This window comes from Artemia franciscana, chromosome 9 (genome assembly GCF_032884065.1).
Source record: "Artemia franciscana chromosome 9, ASM3288406v1, whole genome shotgun sequence".
Taxonomy (NCBI): domain Eukaryota; kingdom Metazoa; phylum Arthropoda; class Branchiopoda; order Anostraca; family Artemiidae; genus Artemia; species Artemia franciscana.
The window spans coordinates 26040803-26067094 of NC_088871.1; the positions used below are offsets into that span (position 1 = coordinate 26040803).

Genomic DNA, 26292 nt, shown 5'->3' on the forward strand with positions numbered 1-26292 from the left:
GTACGTTACAAAAACGGTGTCCGAGATTATGTAAAGTCTAATGTTCTTTTGAAAAAAATTAATTATGGCTTATTCACAGACCCACAAGTAGGATTTTGCTTCGGGGTGAAAGGAGTTGAGATATAAAAATTAAATTTCCGTTCATAATTTCCATAACTTTGAGGTGATGGGGGGGCTCTTTGGAAAAAAACTCCTTTCAGAGAAGCCTCAATTATTCTTTATCCTACATAGATAGGCTATTAAATGTAACAAATATATACCAAGAATTATTCCGCAATAAGAGGGAATTTTGACACCCTCATCACTCAATCTAAAATACTGGTCGGAATATATCCCTAAATATGGGCTAAGATAAAGGGGTAATTTATTCCCTCCCTCTCCGCATTAATTTTAAGGATCTCTCAGCGAATCTTGGAAAGTGTGGGCTGAAACCAACCTATTTTGACATTTATTGGGCACAGCAACATCGAAATATCCACTGACCTTCCCCAGTTATGGCTCTTCCCAATAACCACCCACTTCCGAGTCAAAGTCAAGCATATGATCTTTGTCTGGAAGCTCTTATAAAAAAGAAAAAATACTATTAATATGATGTAAAAACTGTGTACCTCTACTGTTAAAGCAGAGTACTAGTTAGTACAGTTATTATACTGGTAAACTACTGTTAATATAGAGGTAAACATGCATGTAAACTTCGCTTAGAGAAATTTTTTTCCTGTAAAGGCTTTTTAGGGGGTACTTTTCCGAGGCTCAGTGGATCTTTCTGATATTGGTTATTTCTCCAGTAGAACGCAAGAACTTACTTGTTATTTAAGATTGACTTAATATATACCAAAGATTTTGAAGTTGCAAGTGTTTCAGAGTTCGTGTTTGCATCAGTACCTTTGAACCCCTGAACTTTCTTTGAAAATTGAGGCCACAATATATTACTTAAAACTGCCTTTTCTTGGGCCTATATAACTTGTAAAACAGTTCGTGGTAACGAACTGTAGTAAGGAGCGACCCGGCTCAATAGTAACCAAAACTCTAGAAAATGGAATTTTGATACCAATAGCTACGTCAAAGAATCGCATTTTAATGCTGATTTTAAATATACAAGTTTGTCCCCTTTGCAATCCCTTGCTCTTTACGCTAAAGTTTTTAATTGTTTTAAAAAGCAGAATTGTGGCAAAGAGTCAAACTTTAGCGTAAAGAGCAAGGGATTGCGGAGGGGACAACCCATTTCATATACGGAGTAATTTCTGTTCGTTCTAAGTTTTAATGTCGCTCCTTACTTTCAGTTAAAAAAAACTAGTTTTTTATGTAATTCCTGAACGTTTTTGAATTAATGCATGTTTGATTTTGGCTCTCCACACATAAATTATTAAAATGAAATTTGCATATTAATTCCTTTTTTGGCTAAATGACTTTCTCTTAGTTTTGATCAGACGATTTTGAGAAATAAGGGGTGGGGAAAGCCTAGTTACCCTGCAATTTTTCGGTTACATAAAAAGGCAACTATAAATCTTAATTTTTAACGAATGTTTTTATTAGTAAAAATTATACGTAACTTAAGAATTAGCTTACGTAACAAACTTTTATATTCTTAAATTTTTATTATGTATATGAGGGGGTTTGTACCCTCGTTAATACCTCGCTCTTTGCACTGAATCGTAAGTTTTGTCCCAATTCTTTAAGAATGACTCCTGAATCCGAAAGGCCGTAGAATAAATAGTTGAAATTACTAAAAATACTATAACATAAAGAGCGAGGTATTTATCTCCTCCTAAATCCCTCGCTGTTTTTGCTAAAGTATTTTTAGAACCCCTCATATGCGTAATAATCTCTGTTCCCTTTAAGTTTCAATGCTACTACTTACTTTCAATTGAAAAAACTTTTCCATGTTTATTTTTTCATTGTTTTTTTTTATAGTAATTTTAGAAAATCCTGCGCCCTTTTCATTGAGTTTCTGTTCCCCCATAACATATTTCTCCAAGGAAAGATCCTCCCACATAGCTCCCTCCCCTCACCAAAAAAAATCCCTTGAAAACGCTGTACACTTCCCAGTAACCATTATTATATGTAAACACTGGCCGAAGTTTGTAACTTGCAGCCCCTCCCCCAGGGACTGTGGGGGAGTAAGTCATTCCCAAAGACATTGTTATTATGGTTTTGACTATGTGGAACAAAATGGCTATCTCAAAATTTTGATCCGTTGATTTTGGAGAAAAAAATGAGCGTGGGATGGGGCCTAGGTGCCCTCCAATTTTTTTGATCACTTAAATAAGGCACTCGAACTTTTCATTTCCGTTAGAATGAGCCCTCTTGCGACATTCTAGGACCACTTGGTCGATACGATGACCCCTGGGGGAAAAAAACAACAAAAAAACAAATAAACACGCACCCGTGATTTGTCTTCTGGCAAAAAATACGAAATTCCACATTTTTGTAGATAGGAGCTTGAAACTTCTACAATAGGGTTATCTGATACGCTGAATCTGATGGTGTGACTTTCGTTAGTATTCTATGACTTTTAGGGGTTGTTTCCCCTATTTTTTAAAATAAGGCAAATTTTCTCAGGTTCTTAACTTTTGATGGGTATAACTGATCTTGATGAAATTTATATATTTAAAATCAGCATTAAAATGCGATTCTTTTGATGTAGCAATCGATATCAACCCATTTTTTAGAGTTTTGATTGCTATTGAGACGAGCCGCTCCTTACTACAGTTCGTTACCACGAACTGTTTGAAAACGTGGAATTTTGTATTTTTTGCCAGAAGGCAGATCACGGATGCGTGTTTATTTGTTTGTTTGGTTTTTTTCCCAGGGGTGATCGTATCGACCCATTTGTCCTAGAATGTTGCGAGAGGGCTCATTCTAACGGAAATGAAAAGTTCTAGTGCCCTTTTTAAGTGACTAAAAAATTGGAGGGCACCTAGGCCCCCTCCCACGCTAATTATTTTCCCAAAGTTCACGGATCAAAATTCTGAGATAGCCATTTTATTCAACGTAGTTGAAAAGCCTTATAACTATGTCTTTGGGTACGACTTACTCCCCCACAGTCCCCATGGGAGGGGCAACAAGTTACAAACTTTGACCAGTGCTTACATATAGTAATGGTTATTGGGAAGTGTACAGGCGTTTTCAGGAGGACTTTTTGGTTGGGGGAGGGGTTGAGAAGAGGGGGATATGCTGGGGGAGCTTTCCATCGAGGAATTTGTCATGGGGGAAGAAAATTTCCATGAAGGGAGCGCAGGATTTACTAGCATTATTAAAACAAAAACAATGAAAAAATAAATATGAAAAGGCGTTTTTCAGGGGGAAGTAAGGAGCAGCATTAAAACCTAAAACAAACAGAAATTGTTACCCATATGAGGGGCTCACCTCCTCCTAATACCTCGCTCTTTACGCTAAAGTGTTTTTAATTATGTCAACTATTTATTCTACTATTAATGAAACTATCAACTATTAATGAATTGGGACAAAATTTAAGATTTAGTGTAAAGAGCGAGGTAGTGACGAGGGGGCGAACCCCCTCATATATGTAATAAAAACATGAGAATACAAAAGTTCTTTACGTAAGCTAATTTATAAGTTACGTATATCTTTTACTAATAAAAAGATTCGTAAAAAATTCAAAGTTCGAGTTGCCTTTTTAAGTAACCAAAAAATCGGGGGGGGGGGTCAACTAGGCTTCCGCTCCCGCTCTTTTTTTCTCAAAATCATTCGATCAAAATTATGAGAAAGTCATTTAGCCAAAAAAAAAAAAAATTCAAATTTCGTTTTAATTATTCCTCTGCGGAGATCCAAAATCAAAACATGCATTGATTCAAAAACGTTCAGAGATTAAATATAAAAAAAAAGTTTTTTTAACGGGAAGTAAGGGGCGACATTAAAACTTAAAACGAACAGAAATTACTTCGTATATGAAAGGGCTACTTCCTCATCTACGCCCCGCTCTTTACGCTAAAGCTTTTTACTCTTTTAAAAAGTAGAATTAAGAGAAAGAGTCAAACTTTAACGTAAAAAGCCGGCGTTGATGAGGAAGCAGCCCTTTCATGTACGAAGTAATTTCTGTTCGTTTTAAGTTTTAATGTCGTTCCTTACTTCCCGTTAAAAAACTTTTTTTTTATTTAATTCTTAAAGCATCTAACTCCTTCTTATAGTTATTATGGTCCTTACCTCAAGAAACATGGACTGACTTTAGTTACCATAGCTACTAGTTTTCTTCGTTCGTTGACCGAAATACGGAAAGCTTAATAGCTGCTTGTCTTGATTTGACGGAAACGATTTTAATGATTAGTCAATTTTTAAAGACTTTGATAAATATTCAGCTTTTGGTGCGAATAACATCGCTAACATACACTCCAAATATAAAAGCCCCAAAGAAAACCCCACCGTGCTGCAGTTGTAATTTCGCTATGTAAGGACGTCAGCCATGGAAATCATGTGTCAATTTTTTCTACTTGTGTATCAGTAAGTGTAATCAAAATCTTGCTAATTGTTTACTATCCTGTTTTCAGGTGAGAGCAGCTCAGTGCATCGTACGGCTATACAATTCTACGAGAAGCGTTAGAAGTAGCCTCTGTGAACTGGCGGGGCTATCCCCTCTGCCCGAAACACTTCAAGAATGTGGCATTGCCAATTGTCCTAAATGGCAGCCAGGATCTTGGACACCGTGTGAAGAGTCAAAATGTTTTTCTTTGAATACTGGTATGCCCAATTAATGCTGTTCACCCATGAAAAAAAAAAGAAAACTACTGTAGTTTACAATTCTCTGATTTTCAATTCTGTACTTTACAATTCTCTGATTTACAATTCCCTGATTGTCCTAAGTGGCAGCCAGGATCTTGGACACCGTGTGAAGAGCCAAAATGTTTTTCTTTGAATAATGGTATGCCCAATTAATACTGTTCACCCATGAAAAAAAAAGAAAGAGGAAAACTACCTTAGTTTACAATTCTCTGATTTTTCAATTCTGTACCTTACAATTCCCTGATTTTGATTTGTATTTCTAAATAATTCTCTGATTTTCATTACAAAAAAATCAATTCACCAAACTCAATGTCCCTTGATGTAGCTACAAACTTTCAGAAAAGTTATTGCTAATTTTTTTATTGTATCTACAGACAGGGGCGTCCCGAGCTTCTTTTCATTCGTAGATTTTTCATTTACAAAAAAATATTTGTAGCTATGATCTAGCAATTAATCGGTAGAATACTCTTGTCCAAGTATATTAGGATTCATTAGATCATCAGTGCATCATAAAAAGTTAAAATTTCCACCAATGATCCATCGGTTGCTAGCGTTAACCCCTCGGAAAATACCCAATGCAGAAACCCCCCCCCCCGCGGTAAATCGTTTTTAAAGTTCTGTGAGGGGCATTTTCTGAATGGGGTATTTTCCGAGGGGGTAAACGCCAACCACCGATGGACCATTGGTGGTAGCTTTAACTTTTGATGATGCACTGATGATCTAATAAATTGTAATATACTTGGACAAGAGTATTCTTCAATTTGATTGCTAAAATCATAGCTACCAATATTTTTTACCTGATATTGATGAATGTAATAATGCGAAGTAAATTGATATTAGCAAATATGAGAAGTGATGAACAGATCGAACGAACGAGGAACGGTAAAAAAATAAATGTAGATGGCTGATTAATGATCTTTTACATGCAAATTAATTCTAAAAATTCGAGATGCCGCCCCTTCATTCCACGCCCAGGAATAACGGGCTTGTTTAACCCCTTTAAAGACGTTTAGACCCTCCCTGCCCTTTTTTTCTCAAAATCGTTCGATCAAAACTTTGAGAAATCCATTCAGCCAAAAAAAAGTAAAATTAATACGCAAATTTCGTTTTAATTATTCATGTGCGGTGAGCCAAAATCAAAACCTGTATTAATTCAAAAAACGATCAGAAATTAAATAAAAAAACAAGTATTTTTTAACTGCAAGTAAGGAGCGACACTAAAACTTAAAACGAACAGAAATTATTCCGTATATGAAAGGGGCTGTCTCCTCCTCAAATCTCCGCTCTTTACGCTAAAGTTTCTCTCTTTCTCTCAACTCTACTTTTTAAAACAATAAAAGAAAACTTTAGCGTAAAGGGCAGGGTGTTGAGGAGGAGACAGCCCCTTTCATATACGGAATAATTTCTGTTCGTTTTAAGTTTTAATGTCGCTCCTTAGTTTCTAACTTTTTTTTATTTAATCTCTCACAGAAACGAGCCTTTCAAGTGCAAGTCTTGCGCATTTAGACACAAATGTGTTATTGCAAAGCTAGCTCTGTGGTGATTTGATCAAAGTTCGTGTTGTGAAGAATTTTTTAATTTCATATTAACATAGAGACAGAAGCTTGCCTTAATGACTGTGTAAGGGGAGTCAGTTGGGGGAAAAGGGTAAGGGAGACTATTATCAAAGTTCTACTGCCTTGTGATAAATAAACACAATAATTAAGGCAAATCGCTATCTGAGTCTTTTCGGTTAGTCATTTTTGCTGATAAAGAATAACATAGCAGTCCAATTATTTATGAAATGGGAAACTTATGGGTGTTATCGTTTGCTTTCTTTGCTCTTCTTCAATTTGTATTTAAAGGATCTGCTTTGATTTTATTCCTTCTAGAACCTATTTCTATTTCTTTCTCGTTTCCCTTGGGGTGGGATAGTTCTATCAAAGTCTTATTTACAATTTTCTTGTCTCTTCTCCGTAGAAATATCAGCGTCACTAGTCTTGTACTGGGAATTTGTTGCTTGATAGCATTTTGTGGTTGAGAGAGCAAATAAATCAAATTTTGCATTTCATTGATTTCTTGAACAGGTGAAAGCCTATTATATTTTCTTCCCTTTGGAATAAATGTCTACGAAAAACTAATGCTGTGTCAAACAAAGGAAAAACCGAAAGATAAATAACTTTTATAACCTTTTGCATGAAAGGATTTATGTTAGAGGAATAGTGTTTAAGAGATATGATTTTATAATCGAATGACTAATGCTCACCAGTCGAGACGAAACTTTTTACTAGTTTCATTTTTCATGTATTAACTAGTGAGTCAAACAAGCAGTGGAACCTGTGTACCATCAATATCAATTCAGTTATGTTCCATTCTATGCTGAATTAAGTTTATCTATACTTCTCCATTTAAAAGGTCATGCTTTGTAATTTAAATTTGCTTAGTATGTATTTAGAAAATCAAACTCCATATCAAGGAAAATAACCATTTATGTTGCAAACCCTTTGGGATTTTACCTCAATGGACTTTAGGACTTGTATCAATGAAGGTCGGTATTCAAAGAGAACCTGAATACCCTTTCTAACACAGATATTGGTAGTGTTATCTTGCTCAAGAGCAAGCGGTTCCGAAATGAATCTTTTACACATGCCTCCATCTTTTCTTTGCTTGGCACTTAATTAAGCTAGTCTATATGGAAAATAATGGGAGATAATTAATATGAAACTATTAAATCCTTTCCAGAACTTCTTCTTTAACCACTGTCTGCTTAGAGTTAAATCAATCAATTAGCATATGTGAAATTCTATGTGGGTGACTTAGGGCCCTAGGTTCTGTATTATTAAAGCGTCAGGGCAAGCATATAAAGAGGATGTGGGAGTGTGACTTCCTTACAAATAGTTTTACTAGCAATGGAAGACTCAAAATTATCTCACTTTTTTCAAAATATGTTATATCTTAGTCAAAGGAACAAACATTACGACAATTTCGATGGAAATTGGTTCGCTTGACATCGCTATAAGTAGATATCTACTTGCATCAGCAGAAAACATACTCCTTTTGTTTGTAAACGCTGTCACTCATTTAATTGCCCTCTATTTATGCCTGTTCTACTAAAGATATTGATATTTCAGCTTTACAAAAACGGGATGTCCTGTGTATTCTGGATGTTGGAAAAGAGGTTGACTCAATTTTATGCAACGAGTTAGAAAAACCAGCTATGAAAAGAGAATGTTATAACGACGGATGCAAAGGAGCCTGGCAGGCAGATGAGTGGTCAGAGGTAAGTAGCCCCATTGTCGGCTTTGTTGTTGTTGTTGTTGTTTTTCCACAAAAGAAAAATAAATGCACTGAAGTTTGCGGGAAACAAGGGCTTTTAGGCAAGTATGCCTCTGATAACTTTTAGTTTTAAACGGAATTGTCCATCTTATTTAATTGATATTCTTTTCGCAAGTAATTTTAAAACCACAAGCATGCCAATAAATAGCTAGATATTTGAAGATTTCTATTTTTAAATCAAGTCAAGTAAGTTCTTGGCTGCCTTCTTAAGCTTAAAAAGTGCTTTTTGAGAAAGCATAGTATTTGGTAGCGTCATTTTGCGCCGCAAAAAACAACAAAACAATTTTAATCCAAATTGGGAACAAATGCTATCGAGTAGCAATTATGACATAGCCAATTACTTTATAACTATTGAAAGCTAATTTTAAAGGCTCTGAATTTCAGCGAATATATATCACTGTGTCGTATTCTTAGTGCCTAAAATTTGTGGAGTCTATACAAAATGAATGATCATTTAAAGGTAGTTTATTCAGTAATATGACTTTCTACACAGAACTGAAGCGTAGTGTGTCATCTTAAAGGGGAGAGTTGCCGAATTTGTTTGTGTGTGTGAGCTGGGGGGTGTGGACGTAGTGATGGGATCGACCGTTTTTACCCTCCCTCTCCAAGAAAAACTACCTTAGGCTTTAATTAGTTTTTAAATAAGTCTTTCTGTATAAGATCAACCTGCTGCGCTCAAGATCTTGTTTTATGCTTTTCTATTCGACATAAACTTGTCAAAACACGGAACTTAGAATTTTTGGTCCAAAATTTTTAGTTGTGTTAAAAAATTTGAATCCTCTCCCTCTTTCAAGTGATACAGTCCCCTCGCTAATCACTAGATTGAATACCTGACTTTTAATTCTAGCTTGCCTAGCCTCCCTTCATTTTGAAGGCCATGTCCGGGGTAAGGGGATAATCTGCATATTGTTTTTAAAATGAACATAAATTAAATGAAAACAAGCTTTTAATAAAAGTATGAAACAACATCAAAACTTAAACAGATCGTGGATTAGCCTATAAATGAGAGACATCTATCCTCTTAACTCCCTCCCTTGTGCCTTTTGTTCTAAAGTGTTTCTTTTTTTTAACACTTCAAAAATGGATGCTTTTCCACAAATATAATAAAAACTAACATTTTATTGCGCTGCTTTGAGAATGAAATGGCTTCATAATTTGCTTTAAATAATAAAATGGCCAGTTGAACTGTTTTAAAATATAATCCTCAAATAAAACACTTGAAGTTGCCAAATGACTAAATTTGTTTTCTATGAAAATTCTTTCAGAAAAGCGTCAGTCAAGTTTATGCTATTTATGGGTTTTTGTTCTGTTGCATTTAGTTTTATTTGGAGAAAATCTTTTTTTTTAATTTAATCGCGACAATTTTGATGAAATATCCCTAGGATTACTCATTGTTAGTTATCCTAAGGAGGACTCAACCGAGTCGTCCTTAGGATAACTCGGTTTTGACTGATTTGGCTAATATGAAAACAATATTGTTTGCACACCTGATTTTAGTGCGCATTTCGTTATTCTGGGATGAGCTCGTTAGCTATCCTTACAAAAAAATATTTAGGATGAAATAGCGAATTAAAGTACAAGAAGCCAACTGTTGAATAATTTTTTATGGTAAACATATCAGTTAAGATATCTCTTTACTCATGCACGCTTTCAGTTTTTTTATATGGTGGTCGATATTTTAACCTTATAACCTAAAAGATTGTCTTGGAGCCTACGCATAGATCGATAGAAGCACATATTTTCCATCAAAAATTCGAAATTACTATATTTCAATTCCAGTTTGAACTCTTTACTGCCTCATCTTCAAGATCTATTCATTTAATTTTTTTTAATAAAAATAAACAATTGGTCTTATGTTATAGTCTCTCTTTATTGAGACTCTTTTTTTTCTTTTTTTGTGTGTTATCTTCTACCCTTCCTTTTGCTTTGTGTATAATTCAGTAAGTGTTATTGAATAGAGCATCATCCTTAGTTTTGTCACCTCTCCTTCTTCTACCAGTCTATTGCTTGTTCACTATACGTTTTCTCTTTTCGGGTCTTCTTATTAATGTTATTTGGTATAATTATAAAGAAGCCGCCTTATATAGTGTGCATGACAGATAAAAAATTATTCAAGTAGAAAAAAATAAATAAAATTTAGGTAAGCCTTTTGGAACCTTTTGGGTAGCACAGGCAGCATTTTTCCTTCTTCTAGATTCGTTACTGCCTTCACAAGGAATGTCAGAAGAAGAGTTTCGCCTTAGATTGAAGTAATCCAATGAAGCCAGCTTTCTTGTTTTCAAAACCTGTTATGTCTCTGGAAAAAGGAAGCCTAATAGATTTTTTATCGAGGGAGTTAACAGATGGGAATAATGTAAACACTATTAATGCATTTACGGCTATATATCTTGTTTGACAATAATTTTGATGCTAATCAATAGTTCAAGAAGGCTCCAGAGCAAACATTGCATTGCATCATCAAGAACAAGAACACTTTTTGGAAAGATTCATGATGATACTGACCTGCTTTGTTATTGGAGAGTCACTCTTAGAAAAGTTTTGTACCAAGAATTTCCGACTTTCTTTTAACATTTCTTTGAAAGGCTAGTTGCTACCTGAATAAAGTAAAAATATTAATGTTCGTAATGATCTTGAATAATAAGTTGATTAGGCCAGACTGGTACGAAGGATTTCTACCGAGGAAGGTGGTAGGGGGAGGGGAAGTGAACACTGCGGTAATTACTTTGTAATGCTAAAAAAAGGCTTCGGAAGTTCCGTATTGTTGAGATAAACTGGACAATTTCAGTGTTACTGAAAATAGAATACAAACTGTCCAATTAAGTAAAACCTTCCATAAAATTATATTTATAATATAATATGATGAAAATCAGGGTCTTTAGCTCCAAATTGTGGAAAAGGAGTTTTTCTTCGTGATTGTTGTGACTAAAGTATTAAAAAAAATATCGTTTATTTTTCAACATTCTTAACTTTATCTTACACAGCTTTCGACGCGCTTTTTACACTTTCATTTTTATTTTCTCGCCTTTCCATCTACTAATAGTAACCTTTTTTCAGCCTTTGATTCCTACCAGCGACGATTCAGCAAGTAGTTGATGTGTTTTCTTGGCAAAAATTATTCAAGAAAAACCCTTTGGATTTTCCCAATTCAATTTGAAACAAGCGTATTTAATGCCATTTTATGCTTCAATCGAAAACAAGTGTGACGAAGTCGACTAAATGAAGCCAAAGGACTGATTAGCTCTTGTTTCATCGTGATGACCTTAAAAAAAAACTATTCTATTCTGTGAATTTTAATTCTCGAAAAGGCTAATTTAGTAGTATGACAGTGAAAATAGTGACTGAAAAATGTGTGTTAACACTTTATCCCATTTGTATTCTTATGGATTAGTTGTGGAAAGGATGAAATATGAAGTCCATTCTTGAAGAAAGAAACAATTGTTACGACAACAGACGTAAATATCAGTTACATGGCCGTGCTAATACCCAAGTGGTTGATAAGCTGCATTTCCATGTTTAAATGTTTCCGAATTAGCCATAGTTTTTGAAGCTTTTTTTATTCGTGCGCATACCAACAAAAACCGTTCAACCTAGGGTATATTTTATTAACCGTCAAGCATTTTATTCTTGTATTTTTAGAAGGAACATTTAAGCCTAGTTACGCCACATCCGGAGAATAAAGTGTCGCTGAACTGTAGTGGTGATCTTCTCAGACTGGCATGCAGAACATGGAATGATTTTTGACGGTTTGATTTTGTCAGGCTCATACTTTTTTTTTTGGTTTTAATTGTTTATACAAGCAACCTTTTTTTTGCATTCATTTTTCAGATTCATTAACTGAATCTTTTTCTTCAAACCTAGATAAAACTATTGACAATGAAACTCTAAATTGAAATAATCATTTTCATGGTCTTCTTTTCTTGAGATCAGATAGCAATGTATCTTAACAGAAGGTTCATCTAGATGGCATAAATAGTTCACAGCCATAATGAAAAAAAATATAATTTTAAAATTCACAATAGTACTTGCAATGTATTTGACAATAATTGCTTCTCAGATGACGAATCACTCCTTATCTGTTCTAAAATATTATTGTGTATTGGCGTATTGATGCTTTTAATTATACACGGCATGTTATAAATACTTATTAGATTACTCTTGATAGTTTTATTCCTTAATTGTAGTCAAGACAAATTTCAATGGATCTATTAATGAAAAATTTCTTTGTCAGAGGCTGTCTTTGTGCACCCAGAGCCTGTATAACATCGGGAGGGGGTTAGGTACGAGAATGCGGATTAGGGGCTTTCCACCATACAAAATCATTGTTCATTTTGAATTTAACAGAATAGATAACTAATAAATTCTTTCTACTACTTATTCATTGTTCAAGAAATAAATAACAAACATTTCAATTAAGAAAGAGAAAAAGATTAAGCTCCATTACTGATAGGGTAAAGCATATATTTAGAGACAAATGTAATCTAAAATCATTGGTCTTTGTGATAGATTTTTACAAGTGCTTGTAAAATATTGGATGTATATAAACTAATTCCTGTCCAAGCCGAGGGAAAACTCTGGAATCTACTTCTCTTTGGATCTCAGATACGACCCTCTTTCTGTACAATATACTCTTGAGTAGAAATTAATTTGTTCATGGCTTTATAATGTGTTGTAATCTATGGTGGTATCAAGAAATGACTCAAATTTATGTACCTTTGTATTACAGTATGTGTGCTGAATCAACAAACAGTTATGCTTTTTATTTAATGTTTTTACTTCTAAGGAAAAATACCTAAAATAAAGTTGTTTTTGGGTGTTTTTGTATATTATTAGCTAAATAAAATGTAACTATTGAATTACTAAATTCTACTATAATGCACGACAGAAGTGTCACGAGTCAAAATGTTTGGGGTGGAGGGCAATGGGTTTTACTGACTGGCTGATCGTTTTTACCGACTAACTTGGGATAAATTGCTTTAAAAATTTCATTCTTTATTTTATTTTTTCACAGACTGATTGATTTTCTTTCATGGCTGTATGCCATTTATATCCATCAGCCCATTTACCCAATGAAAAAAAAGTCAATAAATTACCGGCACTTCTAGCCACTATTTTACCAACTCGAATTTTTTACAAATTAGCGGAAAATATTGGGGGTGTGGTCTCCCTCCTCCCTCTATACATGACATCCCTGATGCTAGCTGCTGACTTACAGTTTTGTGCAGCTTAGACAAATTTCTCTGTGTATGTCATTTGAGACTAGACATGTGGTTTCTTCTCATTTTGTAGCGTCGTACACCGTGAATAAACATTAAGAGCTCTAACCTTAAAAATCTGGTAAAGAAAATAGTAAAAATTGCTTCGCCAAATCTTGCAGAAATTCTGTTGCTGCGAAGCCCAAGGGTTCGGTAAAGGACACCTTCAGAATAAATCCTGCAAGTAAAAGCTTGAAAAAGCATTTTCCGAACATTGAAATTTTTTCAAATGTTGGAAATGTTTACTTCTGTCAATATGTGTAGGGGGATCCTGGGGTAATACCCAATCCGTTCCTCCTTTCGGTTGCTAGTGGTCCCCTTTGAATCTAAGTGTAAAAAATAGCGACGAAGACCACACTGCCTTTCCATAACAAACAAATACAACGTAGAGACAAAGGGAAAATTTCAAGACAGTGGAAATTATTTCTGTAGATATTTCGGCCCTATGTCCAAGGGCCGTCTTCAGCACAATACAAGAATAAGAGAGAAACTATATATATATATATATATATATATATATATATATATATATATATATAAAAAGAACTTACATCAAATTGTGAGGATTAAAACTGAATAATTAAAAACACTTTTTAAAACTTTTTTTAAAAAATAGCCCTAGCATCCTTACTTCAACGAAGTTCAACCAGGACTCCTGGTTGAACTTCGTTGAAGTAAGGATGCTAGGGCTATTTTTTAAAAAAAGTTTTAAAAAGTGTTTTTAATTATTCAGTTTTAATCCTCACAATTTGATGTAAGTTCTTTTATATATATATATATATAGTTTCTCTCTTATTCTTGTATTGTGCTGAAGACGGCCCTTGGACATAGGGCCGAAATATCTACAGAAATAATTTCCACTGTCTTGAAATTTTCCCTATTGTCTCTACGTTGTATTTTGTTAATCTAAGTGTAACAAAAGAAAGAGTAGGTCCTCTGTTAATGATCTTGTGCTCTCATCTTTAAAGATAGGTTTTCTTAACGTTCTTAACAATTAGAGCAAACTTAACAGCCATTAATAAGGCTTCAAAACTGAGAAGAAAACAACGATATCAAGAAAAATTTGCAGATGAAAATTCAACCAAAAGAAGTTAAGAAACCAAAAGCACTTTTATCAAGAATGAACTTAAAGCTTAAAAAACCTACTACCCGGAAAACTTGAAGTTTTTAGATTAATAATGGGAGCATCGAGTACAGGCACATATATAGGATTCTTCCGAGATAAGCGATTATAAATAAACAATTTTCATCGCTGTTTTGAATGAGAAATGCCCAGAAATGAAAGACAATTAAGGATTTCGGAGGGTTATTGGCCTCAGGAGGCCCCTTCCCCCTGCTTACGTCCATCATGAGCTGGTCATCTTACAAAAAGCCAAATTCAACCACTATAATAAACGCCAAAAAGGCCCCAAGTTTCCATTTTTAGCCTTGAAAATAATTTCAACTTTCATGTAATTGGGAGATAAAATGTTTTCCACAATTAGTGCATATGTAGATAAAAGTGCTTTTAAGCTTTGTTTTTTATTGTTTTCAGTGACCATATAGCTGCTTCTCATGTAAAATATTCTAACAAGTTTCAAGACTTAGCCTAGTAAAAAAAAATAAGCTTCTACTTTTATCATTATCTTTATTTTGTCATATAGAATTAAATACTTTTCCACAACTACAAACTTCAGAAACTTTGACCATCCGGATGGCATTAAATCGCCAATGTGGTTGTTTCTAATCACGCGAGGAATGACACTTCAGGCTTTTATTGTGAACTAGGTGAGGTGAGGAAAAGGCTCAAGTGATAGCCTTCTACAGTGTCAAGACATTTTTTTAATAAAAAAACAATGTAGTTTTCGAAGTTTGGCCCATACTATAGACTTTTTATGGGCTGGCAAGTTTTCCTTTAGGTCTTACTCTAGATTTGTAGAATGTATCTCTCAATTTTAATGTCAAAGGTAAAAGACTGTCAGTTACTGGAGCTATGCAGTGCATTGTGGATACAAAGTATAATATGATAGTTTTGTCGAGTCATATTTTAATATATTTATAACAAAGTGCCCATTTCATTGGGTAAACAGTGTTAGATAAATACTGTTGGATAAGTAGTTAAGAGAATTATTGGGATAATAAGATTTAAGTTGCATTGTTCACAATGTTCTGGTAGCATAAAGAGCTATTAAAAATCACTTTGTCAGTTGCACAACCTAACTGCCTTGCTTACTGGGTAGAAAGCTTTACTTACTATGGAAAATTTGCATTTCCTGTAATTCATTTAAGCTATATATTATACTGGGTAGCTTATCTACCTTTCAAGAAAGTGCTGAAATCGTTAATTATTGATGGATTTTTATAAATAAAAGTGATTTTTGTTTCATAATCCTTATTTATTTTGTAATGTTAGAAATTTGAATATTCAAGCAAAAAGTAAAGAGAGATTTTTCTTGAGTTCTCAATTTGAAAATCAGAGGTAATTAAACATTTAGAGCTGGAAAGGCTTGGTGTAAAAGCTTGTGAAAATCATTCAGAGTTTTTAATAAATAGGTTCCAAATTTTAAAATATAAGAAGTCTTTCTCTGAACCTGAGCCAGTTTTTTGTGGTGTTCCTCAAGGTACCATGCTGGGTCCTATTCTTTTTCTAGTTATGATTAATGATATTGCTAATGATTGTGAAGACCACTGGAAATATGTTGATGACTTTACCCTTGGAGAAACTTGTGAAACAAATGAATGTAGCTAAGCTCAAATTTTAAATTGATAACGTGAAAACTAAAGCTTCCGTTTCGAATATGACAGTAAGTGACAGCAAATCTTCTATTTTAACTAGTTAATTTTTAAATTCATCTGAACTAAATTTCCTACCAACTATCTCTGATTCTCTTAAAGTCAGTAAGTTTAAACTCTTGGGAGTTATTATTACCAGTGATTTAATATGGGAAATAAAAACGCAACTAGTTTAGTAAAAAGGGGTAATGCTGGGCTGCAGATGCTCAAGCTTATTTCGAAACATAGCGCCCCTCCAGATCACCTCCTCCGAATATTTACATCTTTTATCCTCCCAATTCTGGAATATGCAGCTCCTGTATGGCATTTTGGACTAACAGCTGAGCAAGGCGTCTCTCTGATCCACCCAATCCACAAAACCTTTTTCTCCCTCAGTCCACAACAAAATGACTCCCGCGCAGGGTTGCAGTGCCTGTTCAGAAAATTCAGCCGGTTGCTGTGCCCACCAGTGTTTAGCGAAGAGCTTTATACCTGGTTTTGTAAAAATGTATAACGAAAGTCAGGAGGATTGATTAGTGCTTTGTTTTCTTTGTTTTTGTTTTTGTTTTCTTTGCGTCGCTTATTAATGTGACTATGCCAAAGAAATTTGGCAGTGCCATGAAAATTTTGATGAAAATAAAAGTTTATCTATATATCTGAACATAATTGTTTCTTTAATATGAGCGTATTTTACGCCGGAATTGTTTTTGTTTTTGTTTTCTTTGCGTCGCTTATTAATGCGACTATACCAAAGAAATTTGGCAGTGCCATGAAAATTTTAATGAAAATAAAAGTTTATCTATATATCTAAACATAATCGTTTCTTTAATATGAGCGTATTTTATGCCGGAATTTATTACTTTGATATCCATTTAGGTCAATGCTTATTTTTTTTTCATTCAGACCTTAGTAAATTTGAGAGTTCGACTTTGCAAAACATAATTCTCAAACACCAAATTTGTGCTTAAAATTCAGTCATGAACATGCCACCAACAATTTCAAAAATATCTGCCAAGAAAAGACGGATATTTCTAGGGAAATAAGAATATTATCCTTCAAATACGTACGCTTTTGAAACACTGGAATAAAAAGGCTGATGTCCTGATGTCCTGTTAGTGTCTGGTTTCAACAATCAGGTTCCATTTTCATTGTCCTTAGCAATTTTAATTTAGTTGGTCGAATGCTTCAGTTATTTGGATTCGAATAAAAGAAATTTAGGCTTCACAAACAGTTAGTGAAGGTAGGTTAGCCTTAAAAATCAACTATACGTAAGAAATATAACATGTTTGCGATTCATTAAGAAGAGATTATATAAGTGGGATACTAAAATTAGAGATCCTCTTGACTGCATAGTCCAAATTAGCTAACCATTTTCTCAAACCAATAATAAAGACCGAAAGTTAATTTCTATAATGATTTATTAATATTTCTGCCCAGCTATTCTTTTGGCTAATTTATCTATAATAAATGCTGTATGAAGTCTCAAAAAAGAAACAACTGGAAGAACTTATACAAGAATGTGTTTATTCTTTCGGATATTTTGGAAGAATTTGGGTAGAAAGTGCTATATTTTCTTCATGTTTACCTAATTTCATGTTATCACGTCTCCTACCTGCTGCTCTTTCCCTTTCTTTCTTCCTTCCTTTCTCTTTCTATCTATTTTTGTAGCTCGTTTTTTTTTATATGGAAAAGATCATACATTTAGTTATTTGTCCTAACCTGTTGCTTTAGTGTCAAGTTTCATTAATGCTAAATAATTCAAAGTTTACATCGTCATTCTTAAAGATGCACCATTGTTCAGAGGCACAATTTTTTTTTTTTTTTTTTTTTTTTTTTTTTTTTTTTTTTTTTTTTTTTTTTTTTTTTTTTTTTTTTTTATCTTGGTTGAAAAATATTTTTCTTTGGTATTTTCATTGAGAAAATAGGAAAATAACTGCCCCCCCCCCAATTTTTCAAAATATATCAGTCTCCCTCCTTATATTTTCGTGTTGAAGCCAAAGTTCAATTTCAGGTATTACGGTGAAAAGGGACAGAAATATACGAAAAAATGGGTGCAATACCGGATGTTTGCTGATTCTTTCGGATTCTTTGGAAGAATTCGGGTAAAAAGTGCTATATTTTCTTCAGGATTACTTAATTTCATGTTATCATGTCTCCTACCTGCTACGCTTTCCCTTTCTTTCTTCCTTCCTTTCTCTCTCTATCCATCTTTTAGTTCTTTTTTTTATAAGGAAAAGATCATACGTATAGTAATTTGTCCTACCCTGTTGGTTTAGTGTCGAGCTTCATTAATGCTAAATAATTAAAAGTTTATATCGCCATTCTTAAATTGTCTTCAGAGGCGCCAATTGTTTTTTTTTTTATCTTGGTTGAAAAATGTTTTTCTTTGGTATTTTCATTGAGAAAATAGGAAAATAACTGCCCCTCCCCCGATTTTTCAAAATATATCTTTCCCTCCCTCCTTATATTTTCGTGTTGAAGCCAAAATTCAGTTTCAGGTATTATGGTGAAAAGGGACAAAAATATACAAAATAAACTGGGTGCAATACCGGATGTATACTGAATCTGGATGCAAGAGCAGCCACTGGAAATTACAAGGGGGTGGCTGCTCTTTTTTTTTGCTGGCTGTGGCTATACTATCAATGACTTCATTATGAAAAAAAAATTATTTTCTTGATGCTCAAGTGCATAAATCACCAAGGGGAAATTATCCAGTCAAGTTTTTATAGGCACGACATTAGAGCAAAACATGTCTTACTTTTACATTACTGCTATCTGACGGAGAAATGAACTCTTTAGCCTTTTTTTATTATAGGAGCTGGTGCAACCATTTCAGCACAGCAGGGCAGAACAGACACGAATATATAAAAATAGTTCATAATCAGTGTTACTCTTAACATTTTCGTTCGGAAGGAAGGGGAGGGGGAAGGAATAATTTTTTTTGTGATAAAAAAGCTAAACCAGTATGGAGGGGGGACAAAAAGACATTTTTGTTAGCTTTTACATGCCTAAAATTGCGTGTTCTTAAATATTTTTCCATAATTCGGGGAGAGAAATCGGCAAGGATCGGTATTATGCCGTTCCATGCCGTAAATGGCAAGGTATGGTATTTTTTACAACATGAACTAGACTTCCTATGCAAAAGTTCCTTGAAGTGTTGTGGCAACTGTGTCGATGGGTTACAGCAATAGAGCATTGAATGTGGCTAGATTTCAGGTGAATAAACTGCATATTGCGTTTCACATTCACTGGGGTGTTAAAAAATTTAAGAAACAAATTTGACGTTGTAAAAGCAATCATGAAATGGGCAAACTGAAGCTTCCTTCTTACGAATCTTTGTGCCCACAAAGATTTTGTTTTGATTATCTGCATTACGAGTTTTTAACGTTTACTGTAACCGCAAAACATTTTTCAAACGGTTTAATGTAGGAAGTTAGAAGAAAATGGAAAAAGAAAAAGAAAGAGTCGTCAAAGCGAGAATAAAAAAGGACTAAAACTGAAAATTTAGGATTTCAAAAATTTCATTTCTTCCAAAATTTTTATTTACGCCAGGGTGTCAAAGAAATGGGATATGTTACAATGACTTTCAAAATTATTCTATAAGTGCACGATTTGTTTTCGCATACAGATCAGTTCACATCTTATCGCTTCTTTTTCGTGGTGTTAGTCTCCAAAAGTGTAATAGGCATCATAGATAAAACTTTTAAAAGAAAAAAAGGGAAATTTGTTTTTCGACATTGATATTTTAGGTGTTGGTCCGCGAAATATAAAAGAGATTTTATATTCTAGTCTTCGATTTTAGAGTAAGTTTTAGATTTTATCTTTGAAGTATCAACAAATGCCTATTTTTTTTTTTTTTTAAGTATTGATGTTTTAGCAAAAACCATTGTTTTCATTTAACATTTAACAGTTCCCGATTGTTTTCATCTAACATTTAACAGTTCCTTTAATTCGGGGGTGGTCAAGAGTAAAAAAGGGCCAAAAGGTTAATGGGGGAGTAGTCATCAAATATTTTAGTTTTCTATGTTTCCTGTTAATTGTTTAGTTATAGTTTACTTTTTCAGTTTTCTTGTCTACTATAAACTTTCCAAGCAACAATCATTATTTACAAGGATAGTGAGTACTGAAAAACCTATTTTCGGAACTAAGTTTCTTTAGAAACGACACTATTGATAAACGACTTATGATAAATAATTGTCAAAATTCTTCAGGTTCTACTGCTTTGTTCAGTCCATTAATACGTCTTAATTAGTTATTGTTAGACACTGACATTGGCCTTTTACTTACAGCTAATTAGTTGAAAACTAAATTTATTATAAGAAACAAATGGTACTTGCTAATGTGACACGGTGCTGTTGCTATAACGTAATTGCTATTCATAGTTGAAATATTTGAGAGCTATGTATACAGTTTATAAGTTCAAAAAGTGTGTTTTATGTAGGTACATATTAGTATGAATTAATAAATTCAATATATAGGTTCAAAAGGTTGGAACAGAATAATTTTAAACAAATTTAAAAAGAAGTTTGAAATTTTAATTTAGAAGAAACAATTTTACTTTCAACAGTGGTAAAATAATAAAATGAAAAGGATTCGGTTTTCATTTATTTTTATGATTTTTTGGAGAAGTTTATTATAAAAAAAAAATGTTTCTATCAAATAGTTCGTGGTAACGAGCTGTAGTAAGGAGCGACCCTGCTAAATAGTAAACGAAACTCTAAAAAATGGAATTTTGATACCAATAATTACATCAAAAGAATTGCATTTTCATGCTGATTCTAAATATATAAATTTTATATATTTAGAATATATAATTATTTTATATATAAAAGAGTCTATATATAAAAGGGGGCCTACGGGGGACCTAGGCCCCCTCCCATGCTCGTTTTTCCCCAGAGTTATGAGCCTGAGAAAATTTGCCTTATGTTAAAACACAGGGAGAAAAAACCCCTAAAAGTCACCCAACTGTGAAGTTTCAAGATCCTATCTACAAACATGTGATTTTTTTTATTTTTTTCCCAGAAGACATATCACGGATGCGTGTGTTTTTTTTCAGGGGTAATTGTATCAGCCAAGTGGTCCTAGAATGTCGCGAGAGGGCTCATTCTAACGAAAATTAAAGTTATGTTGCCCTTTTTAAGTGACCGAAAAATTGGAGGGCACCTAGGCCCCCTTCCACGCTCGTTTTTCCCCAAAGTCACCAGATCAAGATTTTGAGATAGCCATTCCGTTTAGTATAGTCGAAAAACTTAATAATTATTTCTTTCGGGACGACTTAATCCCCAACAGTCCTCGGGGGAGGGGCTGCAAGTTACAAAACTTTGACTATTGTTTACATATGGTAATGGTTATTGGGACATGTGCAGACGTTTTCAGGGGACTTTTTCACGTTAAGGGGGGGAGGGGTGACGTGGGAGGATCTTTCCATGGAGGAATTTTGATGAGGGAAGAAAGTTTCCAGGATTTTCTAGCATTATTTGAAAAAAAACAATGGGAAATAAAAAAAAAATTTAAAAAAGTTAAATTATTACGCATTAGAGCCTAAAACGAACATAAATTATTACGTATAATGCCACACTCTTTACGCTAAAGTATTTTTAATAATTTCATATAGAATTCTCAAACAGTTCTTGGTAACTGTAAGTAAGACAGGCGTGGTAATAGTAACTGAATCTAAAAATAATTTATAAAAATAATAATATACACAAAGGCCAGGATTTACCAATAGGGCCTCTAGGCCCGGGCCTTGGGGTGCACAATACCAGGGGACGCAACAAATTATCACTGAGCAATTTTTTTCTTACCAAAAAATGGATTGATGTGATTTGTCGTCAAAGTGCCAGGTGCACTCCGCCGCCACGCAAATCCACCCTTCAGAAATCACGAAGCATGCGAGTGAGGCATTAAATTTTTATCCCTATGACCCAGAGCCTATGATTCAGGCGACTAATTTTGTCAAAATTCTGGGGGGGGGGCAAAGTCGGAGACAGTTTTCCTAAATCAAGTGAAAATGACATGGCTGTTTGGTACCATAAAGGTAATTAGTACTTTATTAGTACTATAAAGGTAACTTGTGCGACTATAAAGGTAAATATGCACTAAAAATTATGCGGGTTTATCTGTAGTGTTGACAAGATTTTGGAAGAAACTAAATTTCGGCTGTGGGGCAACTGAGGTATGGGGGAGAGGGGCAAACTGAGGTCTGGGAGGAGCATTTCCCCCCGCCCTCCTGCACCATAGAAAATACAGATTACTGATGAAGAAAAACAGAAAGACTCTAACTGATGTTCGCAAGAATTTGCGTCACTTTGATGGAGTTGGCATCTATCCATGTTCTTAGTGTGGTTCTTTTTGTGCTTACCACAGGCTGCAAAGGAGAAAGATAATTTTCCACCCTTCGTCGGATGAAGAACTACTGAAGATCTTCAATCAGTCACGACAGATCCACATCATTATCCTTGCTCACTATTGAGGGGAGGCTAACTGAAGAGATACCGTGCGAAAACATCATAAACACCTCCGTTAGACACAAACAAAATGTTGTCCGACTCGTAAAAACGTAGTAAAATTGAAAATAAACAAATTTTTGATGCGTTTTTTTAAATTTCTTGTATAGTTGCCCCCCTCCCCAAATCTGCACCCATATCACCCACAATGCACCCACAAGGACAAATTATGATTTGGGAAATAGATTCTACGTGACAAGCTATTGATTACATGTTTCAAAGTTTTCTCGAATACCTTAAGAACAAATTTTTATGGAGTTCCTCAAGGACGAATTTTTCTGGAGTTCCTCAAGGATAAATTTTTCTAGAGTCCAGAAAAATTGAGTCAGTACAGTCTGCATTTGGTTTGAAGCACACTCTGCTTCAATGTTTCTAATCCTTTCCAACTTTACTTTTAATCTCTTTTTTTTATTCTAATCTGTGAACTAAACTATATTTCCTCTTTTTTCATTTATTTGTTTGTTTTGTATGACCAAAGTATACATAGCGTGGGAAATCACAGAATGGCTGGCTTTTGAAACCAATTCGCATACACATATGCTGCCACCTTTCCAAACGGTGGTAACAAAATTTGTCCTTGAGGGACTCCAGAAAAACATGTCCTTGAGGTATTCCAGAAAATGTCTTCTTGAGGGACTCCAGAAAGATTTGTCCTTGAGAAACTCCTGAAAAATTTGTGCTTTAGGTACTCCGAGGAACTCCAAATTTTGTCCTTGAGGAGCTCAAGAAAAATTTGTCGAGAGACTCAAGAAAATCCAGAAAAACTGGTCCTTAAGGGACTCCAGAAAAATCCTTCTTTGAAGAACTCCAGAAAAATTTGTTCGTAAACTACTCCAGAAAATTTGGAAACATGCTATCAATAGCTTGTTACGTAGAATCTATTTCCCGAATCATAATTTGTCCTTCGCATCAAAAATTTGTTTATGCACCTTTCTGCTAGGTTTTTACGAGTCGTTTTATGTCTAACGAAGGTGTCTATGATATTTTCAGACGGAATCATTATCCCCCTCAATAGTGAGCAAGGATAATGATGTGGATCTGTCGTGGCTGATTGAAGATCTTAAGTAGTTCTTCATCCGAAGAAGGGTGGAGAAGGATCTTTTTCCTTTGGATAGATGTTGATGGATAGATTGGATAGATTTCAACTCCATTAAAGTGACGCGTGCATATCCTGGCATCAAAATAAGTTATCTTTAATGTCTCAGGGACAAATTTGAGGCACTATTTCAGAAAAGAAGGGGGCTCGGAAGATTGGATTTAAAATTTGTGTTGGGGGCGAGGGAAGAGGCTCAACATTTTCGTCTCCGATTCAACGAAATGTTTTTTTCATTATAAGCCCCTATGGCAACAATAATTTATTGGTTATCATGATGTCAAAATACACTTTGACATTAAAAATAACTTGTTGGGTTATCATAATAGGGTTAACAGAGAGAGATAGACGTTTGTAAGTGAGTGATTGAGTGGGAGAGTAAGAGAGAGAGAGTGAGAGTGAGGGAAATCAGCCCAAACAGAAATACAATAAAGAAAATATGGGTGGACGAAAGAATTATAAATTGATTTTGGAGTATTTTTAGGAAAGAAATAACGAAAACGTGATAGAAAACCAATATTTCGGGAAATTTTTAACGATAGTGTTTTTATGTGTTTATGAAACGACAAATTTTCATCTAAAATAACATCAAGGTATTTAAACTGATCAACGCTTTTTAATTCAATACCATTCAACAAAAAAGAGAAAAAATCTGAAACTACTGATCGAGTTCATGAAAACAACATATATTTGCAATGACATTCAAATGTCTTGTGGAAGTCAAATCTGTGAAATAGTTTATACTAGAATAGATTTGGAAATGAACGTTTTCAGAGAGCAGTTGTTGCAAATAAAATTGTTCAAAGTAACCATGTCTTACACTCACATCAACATTTTCTGTATTAAAAAGATTTTCTGCATTAAAAACATTTTCTGCATTAAAGACGAGGAGACTGAAGGGTGAAACTCATTATGAGGTAAATATGTCATTTTTAGGAAGAGAAATGCTTTTTCAATCCAACATTTTTTTTACTCTTGGTCTCTTTGTCTTCTTTGACAAGAATGATGTTTTTCACTTCTGAACTGAGTAGAGACTGATGAGTGATGAGGTGTTTCTTGCCCTTTTTAAACCTTTTCCGCGGGATATCATGTGTATTTTTAAGAAAGCAATCAACAATAACAACTTCATACTTTCCATCAAATTTGATGGCAGGGGAGTGTTTTGTCCAAAAATCGCTTGATTTATTCAAATCATTGTAGAGGGAGTCAGGGACATTGGACATGAATATCACATAGAAATCATTAGGCGTTGTGAACGTCTTAGCGACAATCTAAGAATCAAAATCAGGTTTGTATCCAAGCCAACTAACAAGCAACTGTCTCTTGCCCAAGTGGAAACTGGTTTTAACTTTTTTGTAATTCGTACTATTAAAAACCGCCAACTTTGATCAGTACATGTTCAAATACTAATCCTATTGCATAGCCTCGGATTTCCTTGACCAGACTCAAAGAGTTAACAACACCCTAATTATTTTTAATAGTAGTCCGTCAACTGTAGAGATAGGGAATTGGCTCTGCATCTTTCAAACAGCAAATTATATTGAATTCTTAGATCCTCTTGGCCTGCCGTAGACATTCTACTCACCTGATATCAAAATCTTTATATTTCCTTGTATTTCCTTGAGGGACTCCAGAAAAATGGGTCCTTGAGAAACTCCAGAAAAATTTGTATCTCAGAGACTCCAAAAATTCGTCCTTGAGAAACTCCAGAAAAACATGTCCTTGAAGGACTCCAAAAACATTTGTCCTTGAAGGACTTCAGAAAATATGTCCTTGAGGGATTTCAGAAAAATTTGCCCTTGAGGGACTCCAGAAAAATTTGTTTTTGACCTACTCCAGAAAATTTGGAAACATGCAATCAATAGTTTGTTGCGTAGAATCTATTTACCGAATCATAATTTGTACTTCGCATCAAAAATTTATTTATGTGCATTTTTGCTACTGTTTTACGACTCGTTTTTACGTTTTTACGAGTCTGTGTCTAACGAAGCTGTCTATGATGTTTTCACAACGTATCATTATCCCCCTCAATAGTGAGCAAGGATAAAGATGCGAATCTGTCGTGGCTGTTTGAAGACCTTAAGTAGTTCTTCATCCGAAGAACGGTGGAGAAGGATCTCCCTCCTTTGCAGCCTGTGGCAAGCACACTAAGAACCATTCTTAAGGTATTTTCAATGTTTGGATAGATATCAACTCCAGCAAAGTGACGCATGCATATCCTGGCATCGAAATAACATATTTGTGATGTCTCAGGGACAGTTTTGAGGCACTATTTCGGGAAGGAAGAGGTCTTGGAAAATTAGATTTATAATTTTGTGTCGGAGGAGAGGGAAGAGGCTCAACATTTTCGTCCCCGATTAAACGAAATATTTTTTTATACTAAGCCCCTATGGGACCAATAATTTATTGGTTATCATAGTGTCAAAAGACACTTTTGTCATTAAAATTAACTTGTTTGTTTATCATAATAGGATTAATAGAGAGAGAGACGTTTGTAAGTGACTGAGTGAGTGAGAGAGGGAGAGATTAAGAGACTGAGAAAGTGAGAAACTGTGACACGGAGAGAGTGAGAGTCAGAGAGTAAGAGTAAGAGGTGAGTGGTTGGATAATTATGAAATTGAGAATTCGTTGAAAAACA

General features: G+C 34.4%; 1 protein-coding gene across 5 annotated transcripts in view; it reads left to right on the forward strand.

Moving 5' to 3' along the window:
- Positions 1 to 12913, forward strand: part of LOC136031200 (protein madd-4-like) — a 369461-nt gene extending 356548 nt beyond the window's left edge. For 4 of the 5 annotated variants that reach the window (XM_065710561.1, XM_065710563.1, XM_065710560.1 and 1 more), the window contains 3 exons: positions 4506 to 4695; positions 7848 to 7996; positions 11107 to 11356. In XM_065710561.1, coding sequence (XP_065566633.1) covers positions 4506 to 4695; positions 7848 to 7996; positions 11107 to 11145 — 378 coding nt within the window. In that variant the 3' untranslated portion in view covers positions 11146 to 11356. Of the gene's footprint in view, positions 1 to 4505; positions 4696 to 7847; positions 7997 to 11106 lie in introns of all 5 variants that reach the window. The other variant, XM_065710562.1, reaches the window with a different exon arrangement.
- The last annotated feature ends 13379 nt before the right edge of the window (positions 12914 to 26292 follow it).